Genomic DNA, 24262 nt, shown 5'->3' on the forward strand with positions numbered 1-24262 from the left:
GTCTATCAAACATTTTGCATCTAATAGAATTTTTAAGTTTAAGCTTATTGTATAACTTTTTGACTTTTTTTATTATACTCCATTACAGGGAAATATTGAATTGATTTGTTTGTTCAAAGTTTTTTTTTGGAATAGTTATATTTATAACAGTGCATTCGTAGGGACATAATTTCTTTATTATGAAACAAACAGTCGTGAAAATAATATGGTTACAATCTCTTTTCTTCATTCTAGACCTACAATTTCCAAAATTTGTTTAATTTTATAGCTAAACACGATGTAGCACGAGATAAACAAACTATCTTAAATCTTAATTATGCTCAAATCGTCACTACGTTATGAGTACATCCTGTAAAATTAGATTGATTTCCATTAAAAACGAGAAAAACTAGTAACAAATTAAACTGACGATGCTTTTTTTGGAATGTCACAGGCAACGATCTATTTTTATCGATTGACACCTCTGTGACTAAGGCAGACATTTCAAAATACGTACAAACAATACAAACATGTATGCATATCTTCATCCATTTCGCAGTTGGATAATAAGTAACGCTGCACGTGCATCGTTAACAAGTCAAACTTACAAAGTATTACTTTGGTAGACTTTGATTTGATAATTATGTAAGTTTTAATTATGAATATGATTGCACTCTATTTTATTATAACCTGGGATGTTGATAGAATAAGGCTAACCCATGCCAGGAGTTCGAATCAGAATCGTGATCTGGCTATAATTATGTCCACCTTAGTGTTAATTTGTGAGAAAGACTAATGATAGCCACGTCACAGCTGTCTGACCTTAATTAAGTTGCTTGGAATGCTAAAAGGTAATCATACTAAGCGATACTTGATTTTCCAGAAGCGTGCGAGAAAACTTTTTGTCGCTGGGGTGCGGAATGCGTGTCGCTCGGCGACGGGCGGGCCCACTGCGCGTGCCCGGTCAGCTGTCCGTCCGCGCCCGCCGCAGTGTGCTCCACTGCTGGCCGCACGTACCGCAACCATTGCTACTTACGCAAGGAGGCATGTGAGCGTAGACTGAACTTGCGCGTCAAGCATGACGGCGAATGTGGTGAGTTTAGTCAAATAATAATTGGAAAATACGTATGTTTATCGTGTTCAGGGTTGTTTTAGGCATATCGAGATCACTTCACACAGACTCGCCCAAGACACTCGAGACATTTAGCAACACGCCCCTAATCGCAAATTTGAAGATAACACAGTGCTGGTAATATGTTATTTACCAGTATTGTACCTACAGGTACTGTATTAAAAAAGGAGTTCAAAAGTTTAAGAAAATATTGCGTATAGATTGTGTCATTCACGACGACTCGGCCTTGACTCGTAATGTCATGTTATTAAAGGTAAGTTTTGACAAATCCCCGCGTTATCGTGTATGACACGAACTATAGGTAGGTACGGTTAGTTAAATATTAAGCAATTAATTTTCGTTAAAGCGTATCCAATAGGTACTTATTTTCTATATTTGGCTTTACCGCTAGTATATAATAAAGCTAAGTATACCTAACGTTACACTGTGACCCATTAATTTAGTTAAGTAAATTCTGTACCTACTTAAAAAAATAAGATAAAGCTGTCTATGTAGCAAAATGCGTTGTAATTTATTTATTTCATAGCTAGGCGTCAATGTGTTGTACATTCAAGTAATTAAACTTTTGCTGCATTAAGTATTCTTTATTAATTAAAATACTTAGCTAAGTATAGCAAATCTGAAAATAAAGTTAACTTTACGTAGGAGTTTCCAATAACAGTATACGGAGTGAAGTTTTTTGGGTTTATTCACAAACAAGTATGGATATACACTTTATTATATCCATCCTCCATTCTTATCCCATGTTTATTTTGGGTCGGCTCTTCTTATCGCTTTTCGCCAGCTTGATCTGTTTCGGGACGTCATTAGGTCTAATTTTAGAGTTTCGAGGTCGTTATATTAATATCCTTTAATTAAATAAATACCAGATGACAATAGGCCTTCACGGATCAGTCTCTCTGCTATGTGACTTTAGTGGGCGTTGAGAGAAAAAAATAAAATTACGTTTTTTTTTAGGACTTGTAAATACATACAAAAAAGTGCTTATTAAACGAAAACAGCTTTCTAAAGTTATAAGAAAAATAAAAAGAGGAGGTGTCTGTAGACAGCACATTCATGGAATGCTACGAATTTATTTTCAATGCTACGGCGTAGATACGTGTTTCAAGCTCACTCGGCTGGCGCGCTCTCCGTGTAGCTTAGTTATTAATAACACATTATTTTTAACAGAGGTCGGAGACCCCTGCGTGGGCGTGACCTGCCCTACGGGCTCTAGATGTGCAGTCAACTTTGGGCAAGCCGAGTGCCGATGTCCCCGCAGTTGCCAGAGAAGGAAGACTGTTTGTGCCACTGATGGCAAGGAATACCCCTCCGCTTGCCACTTGGACAAGCATGCGTGCGACAATCAACTCAACATCACTATTAAATACCATGGGAAATGCGGTAAGACTCAATCAATAAGTAAAAGTTAGCTAACATTATTTCCCTAATTAGTGAATAAGTATCAGGATCAGAAAATATGACAAAAATTAATGAAACGTTGATTCAGTGTAAAATATGCGAAGCACCTTCGGATATCAAACTTTTGACATGATAAATATTGTCTGTTCCCATCACTTGTACCGATTTTATGTGTAAGTCTTACTCTTAATGCTCCAGAGTTTGGTGTCTAATACCGCCATGTTTTTTTTTATTTTGTAGCTATAAATGAGTTCCAAAAGTTTATTAATTTGTTATAAAAAATGAAATATGGTAAAGGTTGTAGGCAAAATTAGATTTATGACAAACGATACATTCATGGAAACGGCATTCGGAGTCGTGATTGGATTGGATGCCCTTTATAATGCATATTGGTTTTAGCTAGAAACGAATCTATTGGAAACTGGATCTCTTTTGGTTTAAAATGAATCCATTTGGGCTACCTAGGAACAATTGCTGTTGCAAATATTAATATTTTAGTTAAATGTGTCCGGTACTAGAGCTTCATAACTTCAAAATCATTTCATGCTAAAATATTATGGAAGCTATTTTCATTGTTCAATTGATACCTATAATGAGGCTTTGAGCATACGATATTCGCAGTAAATTTAAACTTGATTCACAGTAAGTAATTTACGGTTAAATTTTTGCGGTAAACCGAATAGGCAAGGGCGCGAGGTAAATCGTTTGAATTTTCATTCAGCTCGTAATAAATCAAGGTACGGCAATGTTACCACGAACTTCTGGATTCCTGTTCTTGAGGAAAATATTTAACAAGCATGTAAATACGTATAATTATATTCTTCGCTAATCGTAAGAAAGTTTTATTGGCTTCTCGAAGTGAATGTTATGATTATAATTTTTAATGCCAAGTGGTTCAGCTATCGACACGAGTATAAACTTCATAATTAAAAGAAAGTTAACTCTATAAAATTAAATATGCATAGATTTAATATGTAAGTGAGATAACAATAAAATATAACTGTAAAAGAAAGTGATCATAAGCAAAGTCACGTCTCTATTGATTTTGGAAAGTCAGAAAAGTGTCTAAAACAATTTCCGAATGAACAAAATATATGTAGTACACGTGTCTGGACCTGAATTTAGTTTTAGGTACCTATATCACATCTATTTTTAGTACAAACAGGTTAATTTTTACTTCATAATCAGTAATCTTACATATCAAAATAATTCATGAGTGACAGTTTAACTCACAAGTACCTACACATTTTGAACAAAACAATAATTAAAATATAACAAAAGATCCAACGACTCATATCATATCATTCTTGTGCTACAAATTAAGTTTCAAGAAACAATGTTCTAAACAAACAGTAACACAAACCCGGCTCATTTTAATGAGCAAAATTAATTATTACGAATGAGGAAAATTACGTTCTAATGGGTGCCGCGGCTTGAAAAGAATTCGTGAAAGGTCAGCTTTATTAGAATAGGGGTAACAATGTGCGGTCAATATTTCATGCCTCGTGGGAGATGACGCGGCATGTGGGAATGAAATCAGGACGGGTAAGAATGGCATTAATGATTTACTAACTAGATAGTGTATCTGCCTGCGAAAATTGAAGAATATCAACAAATTATAACTTTCAACAAAAACATGAGATGTAGTATGGTAAATGTTATTTATTGACAATAACAATATACATAATGGATATATACACATGATTACTATAACTAGCTTATATATTAGTAGTATTAAATGGAGAATGACACTCGGTAGTTCGCCTGTCCACAGATTAGTTTACAAAGTAGGTATATACGGACGTCGCGACATGAAAGAGTAGAAAATACATGAGGGCGCCACTTTCTTCGCATCTGTCACATTTTTGACGTAAAATGTTTAAACATGGCTTCCATTTTGTATGGAACTTGTTTAGTTTCATTTTATTTTATTTCCACTCTTTCATGCCGCAGTTTGACCAAAAGTTTTCGTATTACGTTATGCGGAATCCTTAGGGAGGTAGTTTATGAAGGAAGGAGACACGACACGACTATTGTTACTCATTCTTTATTAAAGGAAGATTCATACGTGATGTCCATAACGTAAATTTTCGGTTTTCGTTGTCATATTGACTTTTTGTTCTCCACAAGCAATAGATAATTCATTTACATAAGAATACTTTAACATTTCAAAGATAGGAAAATATTTTCCCGTAAGAATGCTTGTAAATGCTCGCATTTAATTCGTAACGAACACGGGATGGGCCCACTTTTTATCTTTTCTACTTTAAAAAATTAAAACACAATACATTTGGTATACGCACAAATCCCCAATACCACAAATCAATACACGTAAGTAACCCCGTTTGAAACTCTAGGTCCATGGGGTTCCAGCAGCCCAGCACGCGCATGTTATTTGCAGAAATCGCGAAGCGTCTGGTTGACGTAACTGGTGACCGAAGAGCTTTCGGCTTCCTCGCACAACGTATCAGTATTGCGATGCAACGAGGAAATGCCGCCAGCATCCTTGGTACAATGCCTCAAGGGCGTATTTTAGATTTAAGCTAGTTATAGTAATCCTCTGTATATATCTATTATGTATATTGTTATTGTAAATAAATGTAATAAGTTATAGTATCCAAATGTTATTTTTAATGTATTACAATAAACATGACAAAACTTAGAAAAACTAATAAAAAAGTGTGCGTTGAATGTAATTTTGCCGGCTTCTTAATTAATTTAAACAACAAAATACTGCGTTTAGTTTCATGATTAATTGAGAAAAAACAAGTAATCTTGGTTAGCATTTTTCTTTCAGCGTGAATAGACCAATTAACGTTCTTACAAATTAACTTCACTTTAATCAAGGAATTGAAAAATGTTTTAATATTTCTTTCGCTGCTAAGTGTAAGACGGAAATTAAAAGAGATATCAAATACAAAATAATATTTCCAAGAGCTCAGACAGCAAGACACATTCAAATTTTCTTGGCGTTCTTTATTATATCAGTAATTTAATTTCTTTTATTTTCTCAACAACGTACAATCGCCAACCCTTTTCAGGGACCTTGTCCCAGCGCATTCGATCTGAACTAAATTTGTTCAAGACCGAATGCCCGCACATTCCAACGTCCTTTGTGAGGTTCTGTTTACTTTACTAGCTCGCTTTTGTGCTTTTATTCAATTACGTCTTGTTTCGGCTCGGACTCTGCCTCCCTTCTGGATATAGACCCCTTTCCCTTTGGACCCGCGTTGTCATACGGATTTTTTATGTTTCATCGTCACTGCGTAAGAGCTTCTACTAAATGTATTTGAAGATAATTGGCCAGTCTTGGTAAGATATATTCTTGTTTCGTTGTAACAAGATCAAAGCAAGGCTACTCCTTGACGTACTAGTTTCCAGCTTAGTGAAATATTTTTGCTCATCCTTATTGAGTGCAGCTTCTTTGAAGACATGTTAATTAATTGAATATTAAGACACATCAGAGAAATAAACTTGCTGTAATATATTACTTTAAAAATGCATACATCTCTGTTTTTATACAGGAAGCTTACAGAATCAGTAAATGTTAATGAATCGTTCACCGTCATATTTAAATAAAGCAATCACGCTTTTTTCTGTTATCTAATTTTTTAAAGGACAAATTTGATTATCTACGATCATGGACATACACAACACTTAATTAAAACAAAGATAAAACTTCTTTAACCGTTATGACAGCACTTTGATTATGAAGAAAATAAAATGTCACACTTGAGTGAGATACGATTTTTCAAAAGTAACCAGACTCCGATGTTATTCAATTTGTCACTTGTTATGGATAAAACAAAGAGGGTGACCATAAATGTTGTAAATAATATACGTATAAAAAAATCTATTGAATCATCCTGTATATTCACTTGCGCTTTTTCAATATGGTGTAAAATAGAAATCCGCATTTCAGCTTAGTTTGACAACAATGTAAGTAGCAGCGTAAACTAAGAGGATTAAATTATGCGTACGATCGCATACTTTAACTGTTATATCAAATGAGTTATTTATTATGTTATGTTGTTTAGTTATAAAAATGGTTTTAATGAAATATTTTGTTGCAGACCCGTGCGCAGAGCACGAGTGCGCGGACGGCGGTATTTGCCAACTGAACGAGGCTCGCGCTCCTGTCTGCCGATGCGGCCCGCCCTGCGACCTGATTGCCAGATCAGGGGCGGCAGTGTGCGGGTCTGACTATAAAGACTACCCCAGTGAATGCGCGCTCAGGCGGGAGTCGTGTCGCATACGGCAGCAACTTACGATTGCATACAGGGGAAAATGTGCTTCCGGTATGTCAATTTCTCTTCTACAAGAACTACGCAAAGGATACTTCTTGATCGATTGATAGTGGGTCGGTAATTTCCTGTTATTTATTTCGCTGTAACATTGTCCCCTTGTGTATCGTTTTTCAATAGTTTGATGTTTGTGTACGTCTCGATGAGACTTGAGAGAGATGAGCAAGGCATCGATACATAGGTAATATCAATCTATAGTAATGTACCTTGACATGGATGTGTGATTTAAATTGAAAACAAGAACAAAGAAAACACTTCATTTCATTTATTTCATTTCACTACACTTTTTACTGTTCCGTCGCTGGCATAGCTCAGTGATAGAAAACAATTTTTAATGTTCCGGCTCTGGCATAGCTCAGTGATCGTATCTAGATAATGAAATATTTCCCTAGTTTTGACTTTATTTTATATTTATACCAAAGAGAATTAAGAAGACCAAGAGTGCTCACTCCATACAATGGTTTTGTTACCAAAAATACTATTATTTTCGTAGTTTACATCTAGCGTCAAGTAGCGGAACTCTCAGTACTGCTACTCGACAATAAATGTCGCGGCAAACAAAAACTCTAATGCTCAACGATTTTTAGCTAATATTGTAACCAGAGTATGCGTAAAAGTTGGAAATTGAGTTCCGGTTCCGGCCATCGTGGGGAACACGATGTTTTCCTTCACCGAAAAGTGACTGGTAAATATCAAATGATATTTCGTACATAAGTTTCGAAAAACTCATTGGTACGAACCAGGGTTTGAACCCGCGACCTCCGGATTGCAAGTCGCACGCTCTTACCGTTAGGCCACCAGCGCGTAGGCGTGTTTTTTTTTAATACGGTTGTATTAAAGGGATGAAATTAGGGTTAAAACTTTTAAACGACTTCGACACGGACGGTCGCAAGTTAATAAATAAATCACAATATAAAAGAAAATGTGAAGACATGAGAAACAGTCCAGATAATTCTTCAAATATTACAGACAGATGTATAGTGAAGACATTATCATTTATAGGTATTGAAGTGGATGGCTAGACCATAAATTGATAGTTATTGTAAACTGTTTTATAAAGTAGCTTCCTTTTTGTGTTAGTCAGTTTGGAAACATTTTAAAAGACTTTTCCGTCGCTCAAAGTTAATGCAGTTTATTTGCCCGAAATAATTATTATGTAATAAACACGCCGCTAACAAATTAAATTACTTTCAATTATTTCAAAAGCATCTGTAACAAAATTGTAAGTTAAGCCAAAACAACTTTTAATTTAAAAATAAGTAAAGATCTAAATCTCAAAGTCATTAATTAATTTAAGAAGAACTTTCTTCACAAACAAAGTAAATTCATGACTTTCCAATCCGTTGAATTTTAGTCTACATTAAAATGCCAAGAAAGTATTAGAGACCCTAAATATTCAGCTGTCAGTTCAAATAAGTATAGTATTAACAGTTTGCTGACTGGCACAAAGAAGGGTTTTACAATAAGGATTTTTAAAACCTTTATTCGTTACGTCCTACTCAAATAAGAATCACTCACAGATTTATTCGTTCGTAAATTAATTAGTTTAGTCCCAATGCGACCTCAACACACCGAAAAGGCGCTCAATAAAATCATTAACAAGCAAGCTACACGCTAGCAAGTTCAATCAACTCAGTAGCCTAATGTCAAGCTCAAGCCCATTCACGCTATTTAGTGGTTATAAGGTAAATGTTATGTTTTATGTAACCTAGATGTTATATTTTTTTCGTTAACATGTTGAACGCTACTCCAAAAATATAGTACTTCCATTGAAGCCACTGGGGACACCGGTGTGTCAAGCCCTATTGAACCATTGGAGCCACGGGGGACACCGGTGAGCCATAGTGAGCTTTTAATTCAAACCTGTTTTACAAACGTACTTAGGGTAAGCCGCGTGGCCCTAGAGAAGAAACGAGTCAGCTTGGTTCTTTTGTGTTTTATAGGACATAGAATTTATTGACTATTTTCTATACTTTCTAGGGATGCCATAAAACCCACCAAGTCAGATTTAGTTCAATCAAATAGACAAATAAATTATTTAAACAAAATAATGACAAAAATGACTACTAAGTTATATTATTGTTTATTCAAAAAAAAATTGTTGTTTAGCTTAAAGGGGTACGCCGTTTTAAAAAATATTTTAGTTTTTGACGAACAATGGTACGCTGGTATTTTTTAATCTATAGTGCTAAATGTAATTTTGAATCCAACAGAACAGTAAAAAAATTGAAAAATGTCGAAAAATTGATTTTATTGCAGTGGCTGTTTAGTATTGGCTCACCGGTGAGCCAGATGGCGTCCAACGTGTCAATAATACTTTTTTTTAGCTCAACACCCGTGCGACTCGGTCAAATGCGGTGTCCGCGAACATTGCTCCCTGGACTCGCGGGGCGTCGCCGTTTGCGGCTGTGGCCCGGAGTGCGAAGCCATCGTGCGACCGGTGTGCGGGACTGACGGCCGGACGTACGACAGCCCCTGCCTGCTGGACCGAACGGCCTGCCGTGACAACAGAGATGTCAGGACTGCTTATATGGGAGCCTGTGGTAAGTGTCATAATAGTAATAATAAGGTGTCAATGTTTGTGTAAGGGGTAAAAACGCTCGCAATTCGATTTTTTTTTTTTTTTTATGTATACCACCCATTTAGGTACAGATGAACAGGCATCGCAAATTTGTAGAAATTTTGATTCATGATTTGGTATTACTGTTACAATGCCACACCGAGATTGATACAAAATTGCGATTTCTGCTGATGATTTCTAATAACAACCTCCTTCTTTCCTTTTATTAGAACATTAGTGGCAAATAAGTATGTATACAACCTGGTTGTAAGCTGTTACCGTAGCCTAAGTGTAAGTGTAAGCTAAGTGTGAGTCGACAGAACTTATGATTTTAGCACACTCGGCACTTCCTTATTCAATATAATTTGAATATCTTACTTCAATTATTATTTAAAAATGACGAAGCCTGTTACGGATATATCATTATTGATTTGTTTGGGACGAAGCATGGTGCTGATTAGCATTTGTGGTCACGTGACGAAGCCTGCGGCTTTGCGGATATTTTACATATAAACTGGATTCTTAAGGTTCTTAACGCTATTTATGACAATGTCTATTAGTCAAACTTAACAATAGAACCCCATCATAGGTGAGGCGAACCCATGCGCCCGTACAACATGCCCATGGGGCGGCGCGTGCGTCTCCCGCGGAGCAGCAGCGCAGTGCGCATGTCCCGTCTGCGACGCGACGCTCGCCCCGGTCTGCGCGTCCGACCACAACACCCACGGCAGCGAGTGCAAGATGAGAATGCACGCCTGCCAAGAAGGCATCCAAGAGGGGAAACTGAGGGTTCTCTATAATGGAACTTGTCGTATGTATCATTCATATTTTTATTCAATATTTATTCACGTCTATCCTTTGACGTGACGGGAGTGTCTTGAACAGTCATTGATAAATACGTTTAGTTTATGCAGCCAGGTGTATCATGTTAGTCATTGTGACACAATCGAAGTTTACCTCGACGCTGGAGTTTATTTTGCATGAATTGGTGGTTGTTTTAGCCAAACAGACATCCAATATCTATATACCTAAATTTGACGGCAGTTTTGAGGTTTAGGTAGGTATAATACGATCGGTTAGTTCCTTACTTGCTATGTGTGTTTAAAGTTGGAATCTAGGTTTGTATATATTATCAGGTTGAAGAGGGAAGAATAGTTTTGCGTTCCTAACGAAATAACGGTAATTTTTCTATGCAAATCCATTTCGGGAGAAAACGGTTTCCACTAACTAAATCTTAACAAATCACTTTGATTTCGATGGCTTCAGCATAATGCTATAGGTATATGCATTCTAGGTGGGATTCGGTTTTTTGAAAAAAAAAAAGTTTTTTGTTTTGCAAAGTAAAAAAAAGAAAACCTGTAAACCTAGTTTTTTATTATGTCAATAATATACTAAAATATCACGGAGAATGGAAAATATTTAGAAGTGGAAAAACATTTTATCTTTTTGTATAGACGAGTATGTCTGGAGCGCTGGTGGCCTAGTGGTAAGAGCGTGCGACTTGCAATCCGGAGGTCACGGGTTCAAACCCCGGCTCGTACCAATGAGTTTTTCGGAACTTAATATGTACGAAATATCATTTGATGTTTACCACTCGCTATTCGGTGAAGGAAAACATCAAAGATCGTGAGGAAACCGGACTAATCCCAACCAGGCCTAGTTTACCCTCTGGGTTGGAAGGTCAGATAGCAGTCGCTTTCGTAAAAACTAGTGCCTACGCCACATCTTGGGATTAGTTGTCAAGCGGACCCCAGGCTCCCATGAGCCGTGGCAATATGCCGGGACAACGCGAGGAAGAAGAAGTATGAACGAGTTCGTGCTTAAGGGGAGGAATGCTTTATAATAGATTGTATTGTTGTATTTTTCAAACTCTAAGGGTACGGTGACATTTAATTCTTTTTCACCAATAAACACCGTGTTTTTATTTATTTCCGTTAATTTCAAGGGTGCACCCCTGAGCTTAACTTAAGTAACTTTCTCCAAGACACCGGTATTCTAATTACTTCCATTTCGGTGATAATCAATACCTAGATAATTTTTATCTTAGAGGGCCTCTACGAGCGTGTACACTTGCCTTAGGGCATGTTTACATATTGATTAGTGTTTTGTACGAGTTAATACATTTGCTACTAAACGTAAGTACTATTTGGGACGATCGATGTTCGAAATGACATTGATATGTCATAGTTTTCAATTGTTTGGTTGAGTTAAATGTAATGCTCGTGTTACAACTACGCTATATGCAACATTTAATTACTTTTTATAAAAATATAAATTATTTAAATATATATATATATATTTTAATTAACTATGTCATTAGTTTCCTTAAACGTACTTACCGATACCCCGTAGTTAACAGAATTCAATAAAAACACGCTGAATATAATATTATTGTATAAAAAAAATCGTTGAGTTTCTGTAAAAAGGAACTCAATTGCAATATAGTTGGCTCTACTTAACGACCGAATCGATTCCGCTCGTGTCAAATCGTTTCAGTTGCGTCCGATTGTGAAGGTATGTATGATAAAAATTTAAATCATCGTCAATAAAATCGATCTTTGCAGATTTAATCGAGAATCGTGAAAAATCGTTTATAATTTGCATTGTCACAGCCCTATAATTGCTTTTTGACATGTGTCACCCTAACCTTCGAGTTTGATAAATACTATTATCCCTATCCGTAAACCTATATTCGAGACACGTAGCCGCACGAGTAATCCAGAGGTAAATTTTAATACATGGAGATATTAAAAAATCCCTCCGAAGAGAAATTGTCCAACTTCTAATTTCCTGCGATGAAAATCTTTCCCTCTTAGAAAATCGTCAATCAAAAGGCGCCCGAGATTCCTTTGTCGTAAGCTACTTTAACAAAGAAATGTTGTTTCAATATTTCGTATTCTTTAAGATACCCGTAGGTAGGTATAAGTAAGTTACCGTAATTGAAAGGATGTTACCGTAAAGGAAGTCGAGGAATGATTTATATCTGTTTCAACATATATCATTTTAAACAATGTATTTGCGCCTAATAAAAAAAAAAACTTTGTTTTTGCTAATGTAAATATTGTCGTATATCACATATCACCTTTGAGGTACGCAACCCTAAAAAAGGGTAAAGTATAATTTTCAAAATGCTGATATTCAAGTGTCCTGCTAGTATTATTTTTACTAGGTTAATATAATAATACATTTTTTTATACATTTAGTTATTAATTTTATTCCTAAGTTTGTTTACACATTGTCCGTTTGCTCTGACGCATGAAAGCATCGGTCATTTATTCTGTTTACCGAGGGGCTGTAATTAATTGCACGGAATCTATCGTTTACATAACGAGCTGAAATGTCAATTAAACGGATTAAAACAGCTCCAATGATAAATTGAACCAGACATGGATTGATGAACGCCGACTAAGGATTAATTTTATTATTCAGAATCACCAGAATATTGAATACTGAAACATTATTTTGAAATGAAGATTTTTCCGCAGAAACAGATTTCATGAAATGGTCCTGAAATGTTTCTTGGCAAATTAACGGAACATCTGTAATAAATGAAATCCTGTCCTATTTTTACGATTTATCTTTCCATCGCAATCGTGATTTGCTATTTATTTTGAAGTTTTTTAGGGTTCCGTACCAAATATGTACAAAGCAACCCTTGTCGCGGGACTCTGTCCGTCCGTCTGTCTGCCACATCGCTAATTATCTCGAAAACTGCTTACGCTATCGATTTGAAGTTGGAAATAGTTATGAACAGACTAACCCTGACGCATTGAAAGTATTTTTTTATTAACTAAGGAAAATGCCTAATATGAAATGAGCGCAAATTTTCAAAATCTAGTAAAAAAAGTGGAACGGAGTGGTCAAGTAAGTGGAGCATCATTGAGTTCTTTTACAGTGAACACGAATTGATGTATGAAGCAAATAGTAAAATATATATATATATATATATTTATCATTCAAAATCATCATTTAATGGTCAATTCCACCAGCCAACATGTAAACAACTCATCATTTGCAATAAATTACTTTGCCACACATGTCAATAAACGCAACTTTCTTATCCGTTTTTAAAGTACCAACTGTTGTGGTGAAAAAATATAATTACATACATTACAATTACATTACTATCTAAAAAAAAAATATGACTCATTCAAATTTGAGTTCCTTGAACTTTCTTTGAGGTTACACTTAATAGGTATAATTAAGTACTTTTATTTAAATAAAAGAAAAATGGTTGAAATCAGTTCACATGATAAAGAATTACCCATGAAATGGAAACCAATATAAATACATTAGGTCGCGCTAATTAGTTTTCCGATTTGCCGATAGGTGGCGCTGTACACAATATTGCTTAGTAGACTGGTCAAAAATATTAAGTGATGCTCAAGCAACTTGCTAGTTAATGGCTGGTTTGAGTATATGTTTGAAAGCAGCAAAAAATAATGAGCACGTGTTTTGTTATATTGGCTAAAACTCAATTTTTCCTAAAAAAATCGACATTCGAAGTTTTATAATATCTTATCGCTAAAGTTACACATAAAGACAGCTATTTTTTTAGGAAAACTTGAGTTTAAGCAGATATAACAAAACACGTGCTCATTATTTTTTGCTGCTTTCAAACATATACTCAAACCAGCCATTAACTAGCAAGTTGCTTGAGCATCACTTTCTATAGGAGTAGAAGATTTACTAACTTTTTAGTACTTTGAAGGCCATTTTCTCCTAACAGGTTGAGTTTGGGCAGCTAAAAAAATATACGTGTCCGTTATTTTAGACTACTCTATAACATATATCAAAATGAATCAAATCGGAGTCGGACAGTTGGGTACCCTTCCTTGTAAGCGTCAAAAGTATTAATCTTTCGTTCTTTAGTGACTTTATAAAAGAGGTGTTTCTTTTTTTGTGTTATTATTATTGCGGCAGAGCCATTCAAACCGGAATTCAAGAAAAAAATATTTATTTGTTATTACTACTTAGAGTGTGTTAGATTCATTTTGCTAATTGTTTTATCCCCTTCTTTTGTACCTAATTGAAACTCCTGTGTAATTTTGTCCAGAAACTTGCGCTGATATGGTGTGTCAGGGCGGTGGCGATTGTATCCTGAACGAAAGCAGCGGTCGTCCCGAATGCCGATGCAACCACAATTGCACCGAGACGCAGGTAATTAATAATACTTTCCAATGGATAAATTGTCATGGGAATCCGCGTGACACGTGCCCGAACCGGCAACAGGTTGTGTAAATCAATTAAATGTTCCTTTCTGAAATAAATGTTTACATTGTTTTAACTGAATAGGAAATAATCGTTTATTTTTTTCATTTTAGGAGTATATTATATGTAATAACCACGTTAACTGTATATGTTATAGTAAATTCCCGAAAAACCTACGGTAAAACCTAAGATTTACTAACTGGTATTGTCAAAAGTTCAAAATATTTAGCCTTTGGCATTCATTTCCAACTTTTACCGAAATTAACTTGGTTAATAAGGAAACTGGTCACACTTTCCGTAGTGGTCATGATAGGGTACGGGGCGCGGGCGTGGGTTTCAGGTAGGAGGGTTTTTCAGCTGATATTTTTTCCCTTCGACGATGGGATGCGCAGCACATGAAGTTGGTGCGCTTGAAACATCGCCTGAGACACAGGGTTAGTTATATAAGTCGCAGATGCAGTCAGGATTGTTCGCAAATAGTTCAACTGGTGCGGGGCGGGAAGTACAGGGCAGGAGCGGGATGCGAGGTCAAGGAGGTAAGAAAATGAATATGATGTCGAGTGCTCTTTCTCCTATTTCCCTTTTTTGGGTAAGACCTGCTGATGGGAGGCCGAGTTCAGAAAGGTTCGTTGCTGTTAATGTGGTTCTTAGCACAAACCTCGAACTCAATGCTTTCGACATCAGATTTTTTTGCCAATTTTGTGCATTAACCCTGACGCCCTGTACGCCCGGCTCCCAGGACTCCTGCAACAGCGATTACAGTGTTCAACTTCGATTAGTCAGCTGGAGTTACCTACACCTTCATCAGAACTGAGAGACTAAACCTACACTGCTAGCAAAATGATGATAACCATAATACTACCCAATTTAGTTCAGGACACTCCAAACTGGGCTATAGTGTGTGTTCACATAACATACCTGCATGCAAACATACACCGCGGTACAAGATTTTCTCCGAATACCTCAAGAACTAGAATATTCACACCATTTATCGGTCGCTGAAGTAAAACATAACATTTATCAAGTCGTCCGTAAAAACCCGAAATTTGGGCTTTTACCAATACGGGTTGGTGAATCTTAGGCTTTACGACTCTTTGGGCTTTTACAGTAACATATACATTAAATAAATAAATATTATAGGACATTATTACACCAATTGACTAAGTCCCACAGTAAGCTCAATAAGGCTTGTTTTGAAGGTACTTAGACAACGATATATATAATATTTATAAATACTTAAATACATAGAATTCTATTTTATTTACTTGGAATGTGTGTAATCTGAAACTATAGAAGTGAACACATCTTACGATTTTTTTGGTATAAGGTGCCAAGTGGAACACGCCATTCAAACGTGCACTGACATCAAACCGATATTAGAATGAAGATATTGGAATCATAAATATCAGTTAGCTGTCATTCGTATGGGCTTCTCACTCGTACTAATATTTGTGCGGACAAGTCAGAGCCAAATGAACGCGCGAATGACAGCTAACTGATATGATTTTAATATCGGTTTGATGTCAATGCACGTTCGAATTGGCCTGTGTAAGTCAAGTTTAAAACTGAATTAATAGTTTTTTCTTACTAATTAGCGTTTCGACTCGATGTATTGTCAGGATTTTCATTGATTTTAGGAAAAATGCGGGGCAGTATAAATTTACGTGTGTCAATTATGTTTTATATTTTAACACAGTTCGACAACTGTGCTAAAATATAAATAATATCATAATCTTTCAAAAGACAACCTGTAATATACTAAAAACATGTTCGAAGCAATACAATTTATTGTTGAGCTTGTAAATGTGACTATAGAATGAACGATTGGCTCAGTCATAAACTGTTGGTAGGACACAAGCCTGGTATGCGGAACCGATGGCCAGACGTACCTATCGCAATGCGAATTGGACTCAACGGCGTGCCGTGAACAAACCAATCTGCGGGTTGCTTACAAAGGCAATTGTGGTAAGTCCAGCTATTTTATTTTCTAACATGACTAGAGTACAAAAGACCCATAGAAATATACATATCACACCTAAGATTTCAAAAGTAAAGATACCGTTCATATAATGCTGACCGAACATGCGCACTAACGAACATGTGCATAAACGCGATTTGCGCACCAACGAACTGGCCCACTTCGTAGTACCCGTAAGGCGTCTTATCCCGTAGGAAGTAATATATATTGAGTACATATACAATATATACAATGTATCGTACACGAAGATTTTATTTGCAATGATTTATTATAAATTAAAAATTACAGCTTTTTTCTGAATTGGTCTCATCATCATAATAACCTGAGTTGCAACCTATATGATCGTCAAAATCAGATCGATCTGTTATAGATATGTACTTCTAAAAGCAATATTTTCTAGTACCAAATAATGTCTTGCCGGCCCCAAAAAAAACGAACTCAGTAAAATAATACACATTTCGTTACTTCGTCCCATTATTATTATTTATTATTAAAAATAATAATAATAGAGCACACGATCGTGCTCTATTATTATTATTTAAAAAAATATCTTCTTTTATACTCAAATAAAAAAGGAGATGCCTAGGAATTTCATGATCCGTCTGATTTTATGATCGGCCGCCGATATAAACACTGATCTACTTCGTAATATGAAATTATAATGTTTAATTCAATGAAAAAATTATGTCACAGAATACAATACAATACAAATACTCTTTATTGCACACCTCAATAAAAACAATACAGAATGTTTAACTCTATATTAAAGAATTACATAGATAACTATATTTGGTCGTCACAAGGACGTCCATGCTTGACCCTACCTTCACAGGTGACGGACCCCAAACATAGCCGGACCGCACGATAGATCGACATTTGCGATACGTTCAGAATCGCAAACTAGAATATTGTTAAAGTTAGAATTTTTCAAAGTTCAACGTACGATCATATCAGTCTGTGCTGTAAGGGTAATACTTATGCGTCCAAAATGTTGAATCAAAAATCGTTATACTTTTAGTAACTCTAAATCCACTTTGGCTTGAAGACTTACTCAAAGTTGAAATCAAAACGACCGCTTGATCCCTTTGAAACCATTATCGTCTGACAACCTGATATTTACGTGAACCGCATCGGTGCGCGAAACAAACGATTTGCTCGCATTGCTTGTGACAGTTTATAGACGTTATCATTTTGTTGGCTGTGCAATAAGTGTAGCCACATTACTGTATTTATCCAGATCGGCCTAAAGCTAAACGGGGTGATAAGGCTCTGTGACATTTGAAACTTCATATTGATAAAACATTCTGACGAAACCATGCTAGTGACAATGGTAAATAGAAATTTTATTTTTATGACGACTGCAATAATTCTATTAATTGTGTTGATATACAGAAAGTGTGACTACATTGCTACATTTCTTTTTGATTGGCAATTTGCATAAGCGTGTGGTAACGGCATTGGACCATTAAAATTCCCGCGAATATCTAATCAAGAGGTGTCATTATAATACCTATATAAATGTTGTAAGTCAGATGATTTAAGTAAGTAGGTAGTGAGTTTATGCAGTGCAGAGGGACCTGAGCTAAAGGAACTGTTTAGGCGGACATGATAACCCTCATTGGACAAAGTTTTGTTGGATTGATTTATTCGCTTGACTAAGGAATTTTCAATATTCTAAGCAAGATATTTTTTTATGTCTTGGTAGTTTCCTATTTTTCTATTTAGAAAAACAGAAACATTTTTTCTGGAATATTCTGATAAACACTACTCCTTCTGATTTTTTCTTTATTCCTAATAATTTTATGTTTTTTCTCGTATTGATTTAATTTTAGAACGTTTCAGTCGATAAGAAAATAACTTTAAAAAAATGTGGTATGTTTTGAATTTCTGTGATTGTGTTCTTGTTCTAAAATTGCACCCTTAAAGTAGCAGGAATTGCAGTCAAGTACTAAAGTAAACTTGATAGAAATAATTTGTTCGAGTTATGATTTGATAAAAAAATAGGATTCAATATAAGCTAAATTACGCTCCTGTTCTATAAGCTCCCGTGGATTTAAATTTCGGGTACCCCGAGACGTTAATAATTGGTATAGAAATACGACTTCCATTTTTTTAAATTGCTTCTGGTAAGCTCATAATGACTTTCATAAATAAAAGCTTGCCTGTAAAAAAGGGTTTGAGTAGCTAATTTTGGCCTTTTTAACGAGCTTCCTTTCCGTGTAATGCCTGTCGAACACAAGATTTTCCCAATCTCAATGGGTACTTTTAAAGGATCCCTCTCTTCCCGTTAATCACGTTATCGGGAAAAACCTATTTGAGCTTTTCCGGTTAGAAGTAAACAGAAAAAAACAATGTTAAACTAAGCGGCCGTTAGTTTGGAACGACGATATACTTATAATTGGCTTTTGTTTTTTACTTTGCTTCTATTATTTTCCTGAAGGTTGTAGTTACAGTTAGGCCGTACCATTATTTGACTGGCCAATCTTAATCTATTATAAAAATGTAGAAAATTTAATTACTATGGTTATACTAAACTGTATCTGCCAATCAAATTAAACATAAACAATGTTTATGTTTAATTATATTGGGAGATAAAATTATCACGATTGACTCGATCTAATTACGGACTGTGACCACAAACTTACTACCCAATTATGGATACTGCACCATTAACGTCTAAATGCTCATACGGACGAATTACCGTTGCAACACTTGTAACTCGGTAAACAACTGGTGTTTATTTTCATCAAATATTATTATGTTTATCGTGTTTTTTTTTTGTTTAATATTTGACGAAAATAAACACCTCTTTTTATGGTTCCGCAGGTACAAGAATCTTATTAGCATAATAGCTAACCTAACCATTTGATGTCCGCCTGTCAGTCGGTAGTCTGTGAGTTTCATAATTGTTAAAACATAAGGCAACTGTTAAAATGACATTGCCAACGATGGATATTAAAAAATACAACAATTTTGTGGTGGGAAGTAGTTTAAACATTTAGAAAATAAAGTCACCGTTTTTCGACTGAATACCCCTGTAATTAAAAAGTTGTGGATTATTGTAGGTTTTTGCATAAGAAAAGGGTTCTGGTTGTATGTTATGGTTTCTGTACTTAGGTAAGGTTCCCCATCCATATCTCTCTCTCTCTCTCTATCTCATATATAGGATTTAGAACGGTGGCATCTACAATTAGCTTTCACCGGCCTTTCTTGCTTGACATATATTTTTCCGCGTAATTGAACGTTGTTTTCACGCAAAAAGCAAAAAGGAAACTGGAAAGGCAAAAAGACTAAAACAGATACATCTTCAAAGATAATTTGAACGAAACCATTTTTAGCTAGAAATCTTATAGAGCTCGCTCGGTTTTACTATACTAGGGGGATTAAAGATCGATACCGGATTAAAATGCTCCATCGCACCGTATGTCCAAAACGAAGCCAACTTAACGACATCACCTTTGTGGCATGTATTCAGGTATCTACTGTGATTACAATTATATACGGGCTCCTTTAAACTAAAATACCGCCTACGTATAACATAAGTAAATAATGTACATAATGATCAACAGCCATAAATATTTTGAAGGCACACGCATAACCCGTGGATACCTATATATTTCTCCAAGCAAGCAGAAGCGTACTTTAAATATCTGGTAAAATATCGTTTTCATTTTCTCCTCGAGTATTAATCGACTGCTTTCTCAAGGCTTTCATTTTGCGGGAAGTGGTAAACAATCGTTATTAAATTTGCACGGATGTCTTCCCTTGCTACTTTGCTCTAGAAAGAGAAGAGTCGTTTGTTCTGCGAGATAGAATGAGTAGCATAATATGCTAAAAATCTCCCGACGAAATAGATTGCCTCCAGTCGTACCGTCCGCAAACTTTTAGACGACAAGGAATTTAAAGAGTCGTAATAACCCGGCAACGCAAGCGTTATAAAATCTTTTATTATTACGACGGTGTACTTAACGTCGGAGAAACCTTTGATATCTTGTTTTATTAGATAAATGTTTCGTCTTAACACTTTTGGTGCCGGGCGCCCCGTTTCTAGTTCAAAATGAACACATATATGTTTTCTTGGCAGTGAATGTGTTAAGTTTTGTCAAGTTGATTGAAAGAGATTCATTTCCATTTTCATATATTCCATTGTAATCATATTCATTTCTACATTATACTCATTTATGAGCAAAGTTATGAAACGAGAGAGTTGACAAATTAACGAACGTTTTTTTATATTTAATATAGTCACAATATTTTTATTGTTTCTTTTAATAGCTTTATGCGAGAACGTGCAATGCTCGTTTGGAGCCCGTTGTGCCGCGGGCGAGTGCGTCTGCCCCAGCGACTGTACCGGCGCGGCGCGCGAGCCGGTCTGCGGGAGCAATATGCAGACCTACTACAATGAGTGTGAACTCCAAAAAGCCGCATGCCAGCTGTCCCCCGCCAACACTCTTCACGTCATATTCTATGGAGACTGCAAAGATAGGCTTGCGGTTGTACCGCCCATTGCAATGAGTATGTATTTACCACACATTCACGCATTAACTACTTAAAAAAGATTAAGCATTCATATTTTGCCTGCCGCATCTTAATTAACTTTCTGTGAGGAATGGGAAAACATTTTATACCTAACTAAAATGAGTATTTTTCGATTTTCTAAAAGCTTACGGGTTGGCACAGTCAAAATATTTGCCATAGACCGTCATCAACTCAGTTGTTAGCAGTAATTTCAATAAAGCGACCCATCCTCGATCAATTAACTAACTTTCCGCTTTATCGCTCGACTAACACGCAAATATTTGGGTGGGTAGCTACGACCGCGGTGACCACGACCGAGGCGGACGAAGGGTCGACGGATTCCTCGGGTGCGACCGATCAGTTCGGCACGGCGGATCCGTCGGCTTGCCGCGATATCCGCTGCGACTTCGGCGCCAGCTGCGAGATCGGCGCTGACCAGTACCCGCGCTGCTCGTGCCTCTTCGAATGTCCGCCAGATGACGAATACTTTCCGGTCTGCGCTTCCGACTTCAGACTTTACCCTAGTATGTGTGCGATGCGAAAAGAGGGTTGTCAAAAACAACTCGAGCTACGGCTGCGGCCACTTGATTTATGCAAAGGTTTGTGTTTAATTGCAAACTAGAAACTCGTAGAAACTAATTACGTTTCGGTTAAATCTATTCTAAGTAAATTAACAGCCTGTTTGACTAAAGCTTGCTTTACAGGCATGGAAGTCCGGCCTTGCGGTAACAGTAAGGCGATGGTCGAGCCGACCACGGGACTTGAGATAGATTGCGGTAACGGTCCGCACCGACAAGATTGTCCGGCCGGCAGCTACTGCCATATTACCTTAACTGCAGCAAGGTGTTGCCCGAAAAGTAAGCATACTAAAGTTGTGTTTGTTGTGATTTGAACATTTAAACATCAAAATCGACTCCAAAGAAACTTCGGATACTGTCTGTTACAGTAAAGTAAAAACCATTTTAGTTAAAGCATTAATTAATGATTCAAAATAATATGCATTATAATTGCATAGGTACGAATAAGCAAAATAAATAACAAAAGTAGTATATAATATTAGTATACATTTTACTAAAAGTTCACTTTAGACACTATTTTCACATAGAAACTTGTATTTATTGCTTTTCTGCATTTATATCTGGTGATTTGTCAAGGAATAAATACTTACGGCACCGGCGATGCGAGTAAATAGGGTACAATCACGCTAGCTGTTACCGCTTTGTACCTTTGCCCCGAATTATACATTCATGTGTTTTATTTGTTGACACCGCAAACACATGCGAGCTATTTGAGTTATTTCCATGACTTTATACAGACGACACGAAGCAATATGAAGATAAGAAGGGGGGTTGCGCGGAGAGCGTGTTCGGGTGTTGCTCGGACGGCGTGACGGCGGCGGCGGGTCCTAACGAGGAGGGGTGTCCGATAACTGGCTCTAGTTGCGGCTGCAACCGGCTCGGATCGGTGTCGGATCGGTGCGATGAGAGCGGGCAGTGTGCGTGCCGGCCGGGAGTGGGCGGGCAGAAATGCGACCGCTGCGAGCCCGGCTACTGGGGGCTGCCGAGGATCGGCTCAGGACACACGGGATGTATACGTACGTATGCTACACCAAATTAAATGAAACGGTTTAGACTCGAATCCCTCGCTTGTGGTTTTTCGTTTTCCCTATACCGGACATTGTTTTGGGTTGCCACAAAAGTCGATACTGCTTGTTTTTATATCCCTACTTAATATTATACTTAAATCCAAAAGTACGTTGCCTGTCCGTCGGTTTGTATGTTACTTCTTCACGCTTAAACCGCTAAACCGATTTAAATTAAATTTGACATGGAGATAGTTTGAGACCGTAGGATAGTTTTTATTAATCATCATCGTTATTCCACTCAGACGAAGTCGCGGGCAGAAGCTAGTGGGGTGATAAATTCATAAAACAGGCATAGGTATGTAATTAAACGCTAAAGATTCTAAGAAACTTTTAATTGAAATTTTGTTAATAAATGTTGTGATCGCAATATGTCCATCAAAAGTGAAATCTTATTGGTGCGGCGCAACTTTTGAGAAATAATTAATCAACGACTTGAGTAACTGTCAAACTAAGTGAGTACTTAAGTTACAAAATATTAAGAAACTAAACACGTAAGTATATTTCTTGCGCAGATAAGCAGTATTTAAATTAAACTGCAGCATACAGGATTTTTATTTTATCTTAATACAAGTTCAACAGTAGATAGGTATTATAAACTGAAATAGATGTCATATACTAAAGCCAAGTAACCAAACCCTCCAGTTGGTGCTGCCGTGCCTGAATCAAAATATTTAATTAATTTTTTTTTACAGAACGAGCACTTTCTGTGCATACATATATCGAAACTTTAAAGAGCCATATGTATGTGTACAGTTACATGCACTGTTCTATCTATACAGATACTGTAAGCTCTCCATGTGTTCAGAAAGCAAATGTGACGACCAGCATTAGTTGATCTATCTCGAATATCAGGTGGTGACTCTGACAAAATTAGTTTGCTCTTTTACACGAAAGTGGTAATATAGAGTTTATGGATAAGAGAACAAACTAATTAAAAGATAAACTGAACGACAAATGGCGGTACCAACACGAAAACGTTTTTCACGTATGTCACGCAACCCTAGTTTTTTTTAATTCACTGACAAACTAGAGTCAACTGCCATATCGTTCGATATCAAGTAACATGCGAGATGTGTCCAAATTGTTTGCAATTGACACAAATGAAATGCCATTTCGACTGATATTAGAATTAGGTATTGCAAATATTCGAAACTTTCAGGTATTCGAATATTCGATTTTTTCTGACGAGATATTCGAATATTCGAATAAAATTCGAATATTTTTATGAAATAAGAAAATGAACGGGAAATCGGTTTTTGTATCGTTTTATTCAAAAACTATTTGCACATATTGCAAAAACTAATGATATTTTGCAGAAATCCACTTAATTGACTAGATTTTATCATCCTACTGAGATGCCCACATTTATAAAAACGATTCGAAGCACAAAAATTAGAGGTATTCAATATTTCTAGCTAGAACTTAGTATAAATGTATCGTTGCGTGATTTAATATTATTGTATAACTTGGATGGTTAAAGTTATAAATAAATTAGTAGGTAATTATTTTTCGATTTACATTTAATATTTATTTT

At 36.2% G+C, this 24262-nt stretch overlaps 1 protein-coding gene across 6 annotated transcripts in view; it reads left to right on the top strand.

The window, feature by feature from the left end:
* LOC133519058 (agrin-like) overlaps positions 1-24262 on the top strand; it is a 267117-nt gene that overhangs the window by 220944 nt on the left and 21911 nt on the right. For 5 of the 6 annotated variants that reach the window (XR_009799579.1, XM_061852946.1, XM_061852945.1 and 2 more), the window contains 11 exons: positions 863-1072; positions 2282-2494; positions 6586-6810; positions 9144-9359; positions 9966-10187; positions 14433-14536; positions 16438-16552; positions 20841-21080; positions 21377-21682; positions 21788-21940; positions 22399-22677. Coding sequence is in view for 5 of the 6 variants with exons in the window: in XM_061852946.1 (XP_061708930.1) it covers positions 863-1072; positions 2282-2494; positions 6586-6810; positions 9144-9359; positions 9966-10187; positions 14433-14536; positions 16438-16552; positions 20841-21080; positions 21377-21682; positions 21788-21940; positions 22399-22677 (2283 nt within the window). In the remaining variant the exon portion in view is untranslated. The remainder of the gene's footprint in view (positions 1-862; positions 1073-2281; positions 2495-6585; positions 6811-9143; positions 9360-9965; positions 10188-14432; positions 14537-16437; positions 16553-20840; positions 21081-21376; positions 21683-21787; positions 21941-22398; positions 22678-24262) is intronic. The other variant, XM_061852947.1, reaches the window with a different exon arrangement.

This window comes from Cydia pomonella, chromosome 6 (assembly GCF_033807575.1).
Source record: "Cydia pomonella isolate Wapato2018A chromosome 6, ilCydPomo1, whole genome shotgun sequence".
NCBI classification, from domain to species: Eukaryota; Metazoa; Arthropoda; class Insecta; order Lepidoptera; family Tortricidae; genus Cydia; species Cydia pomonella.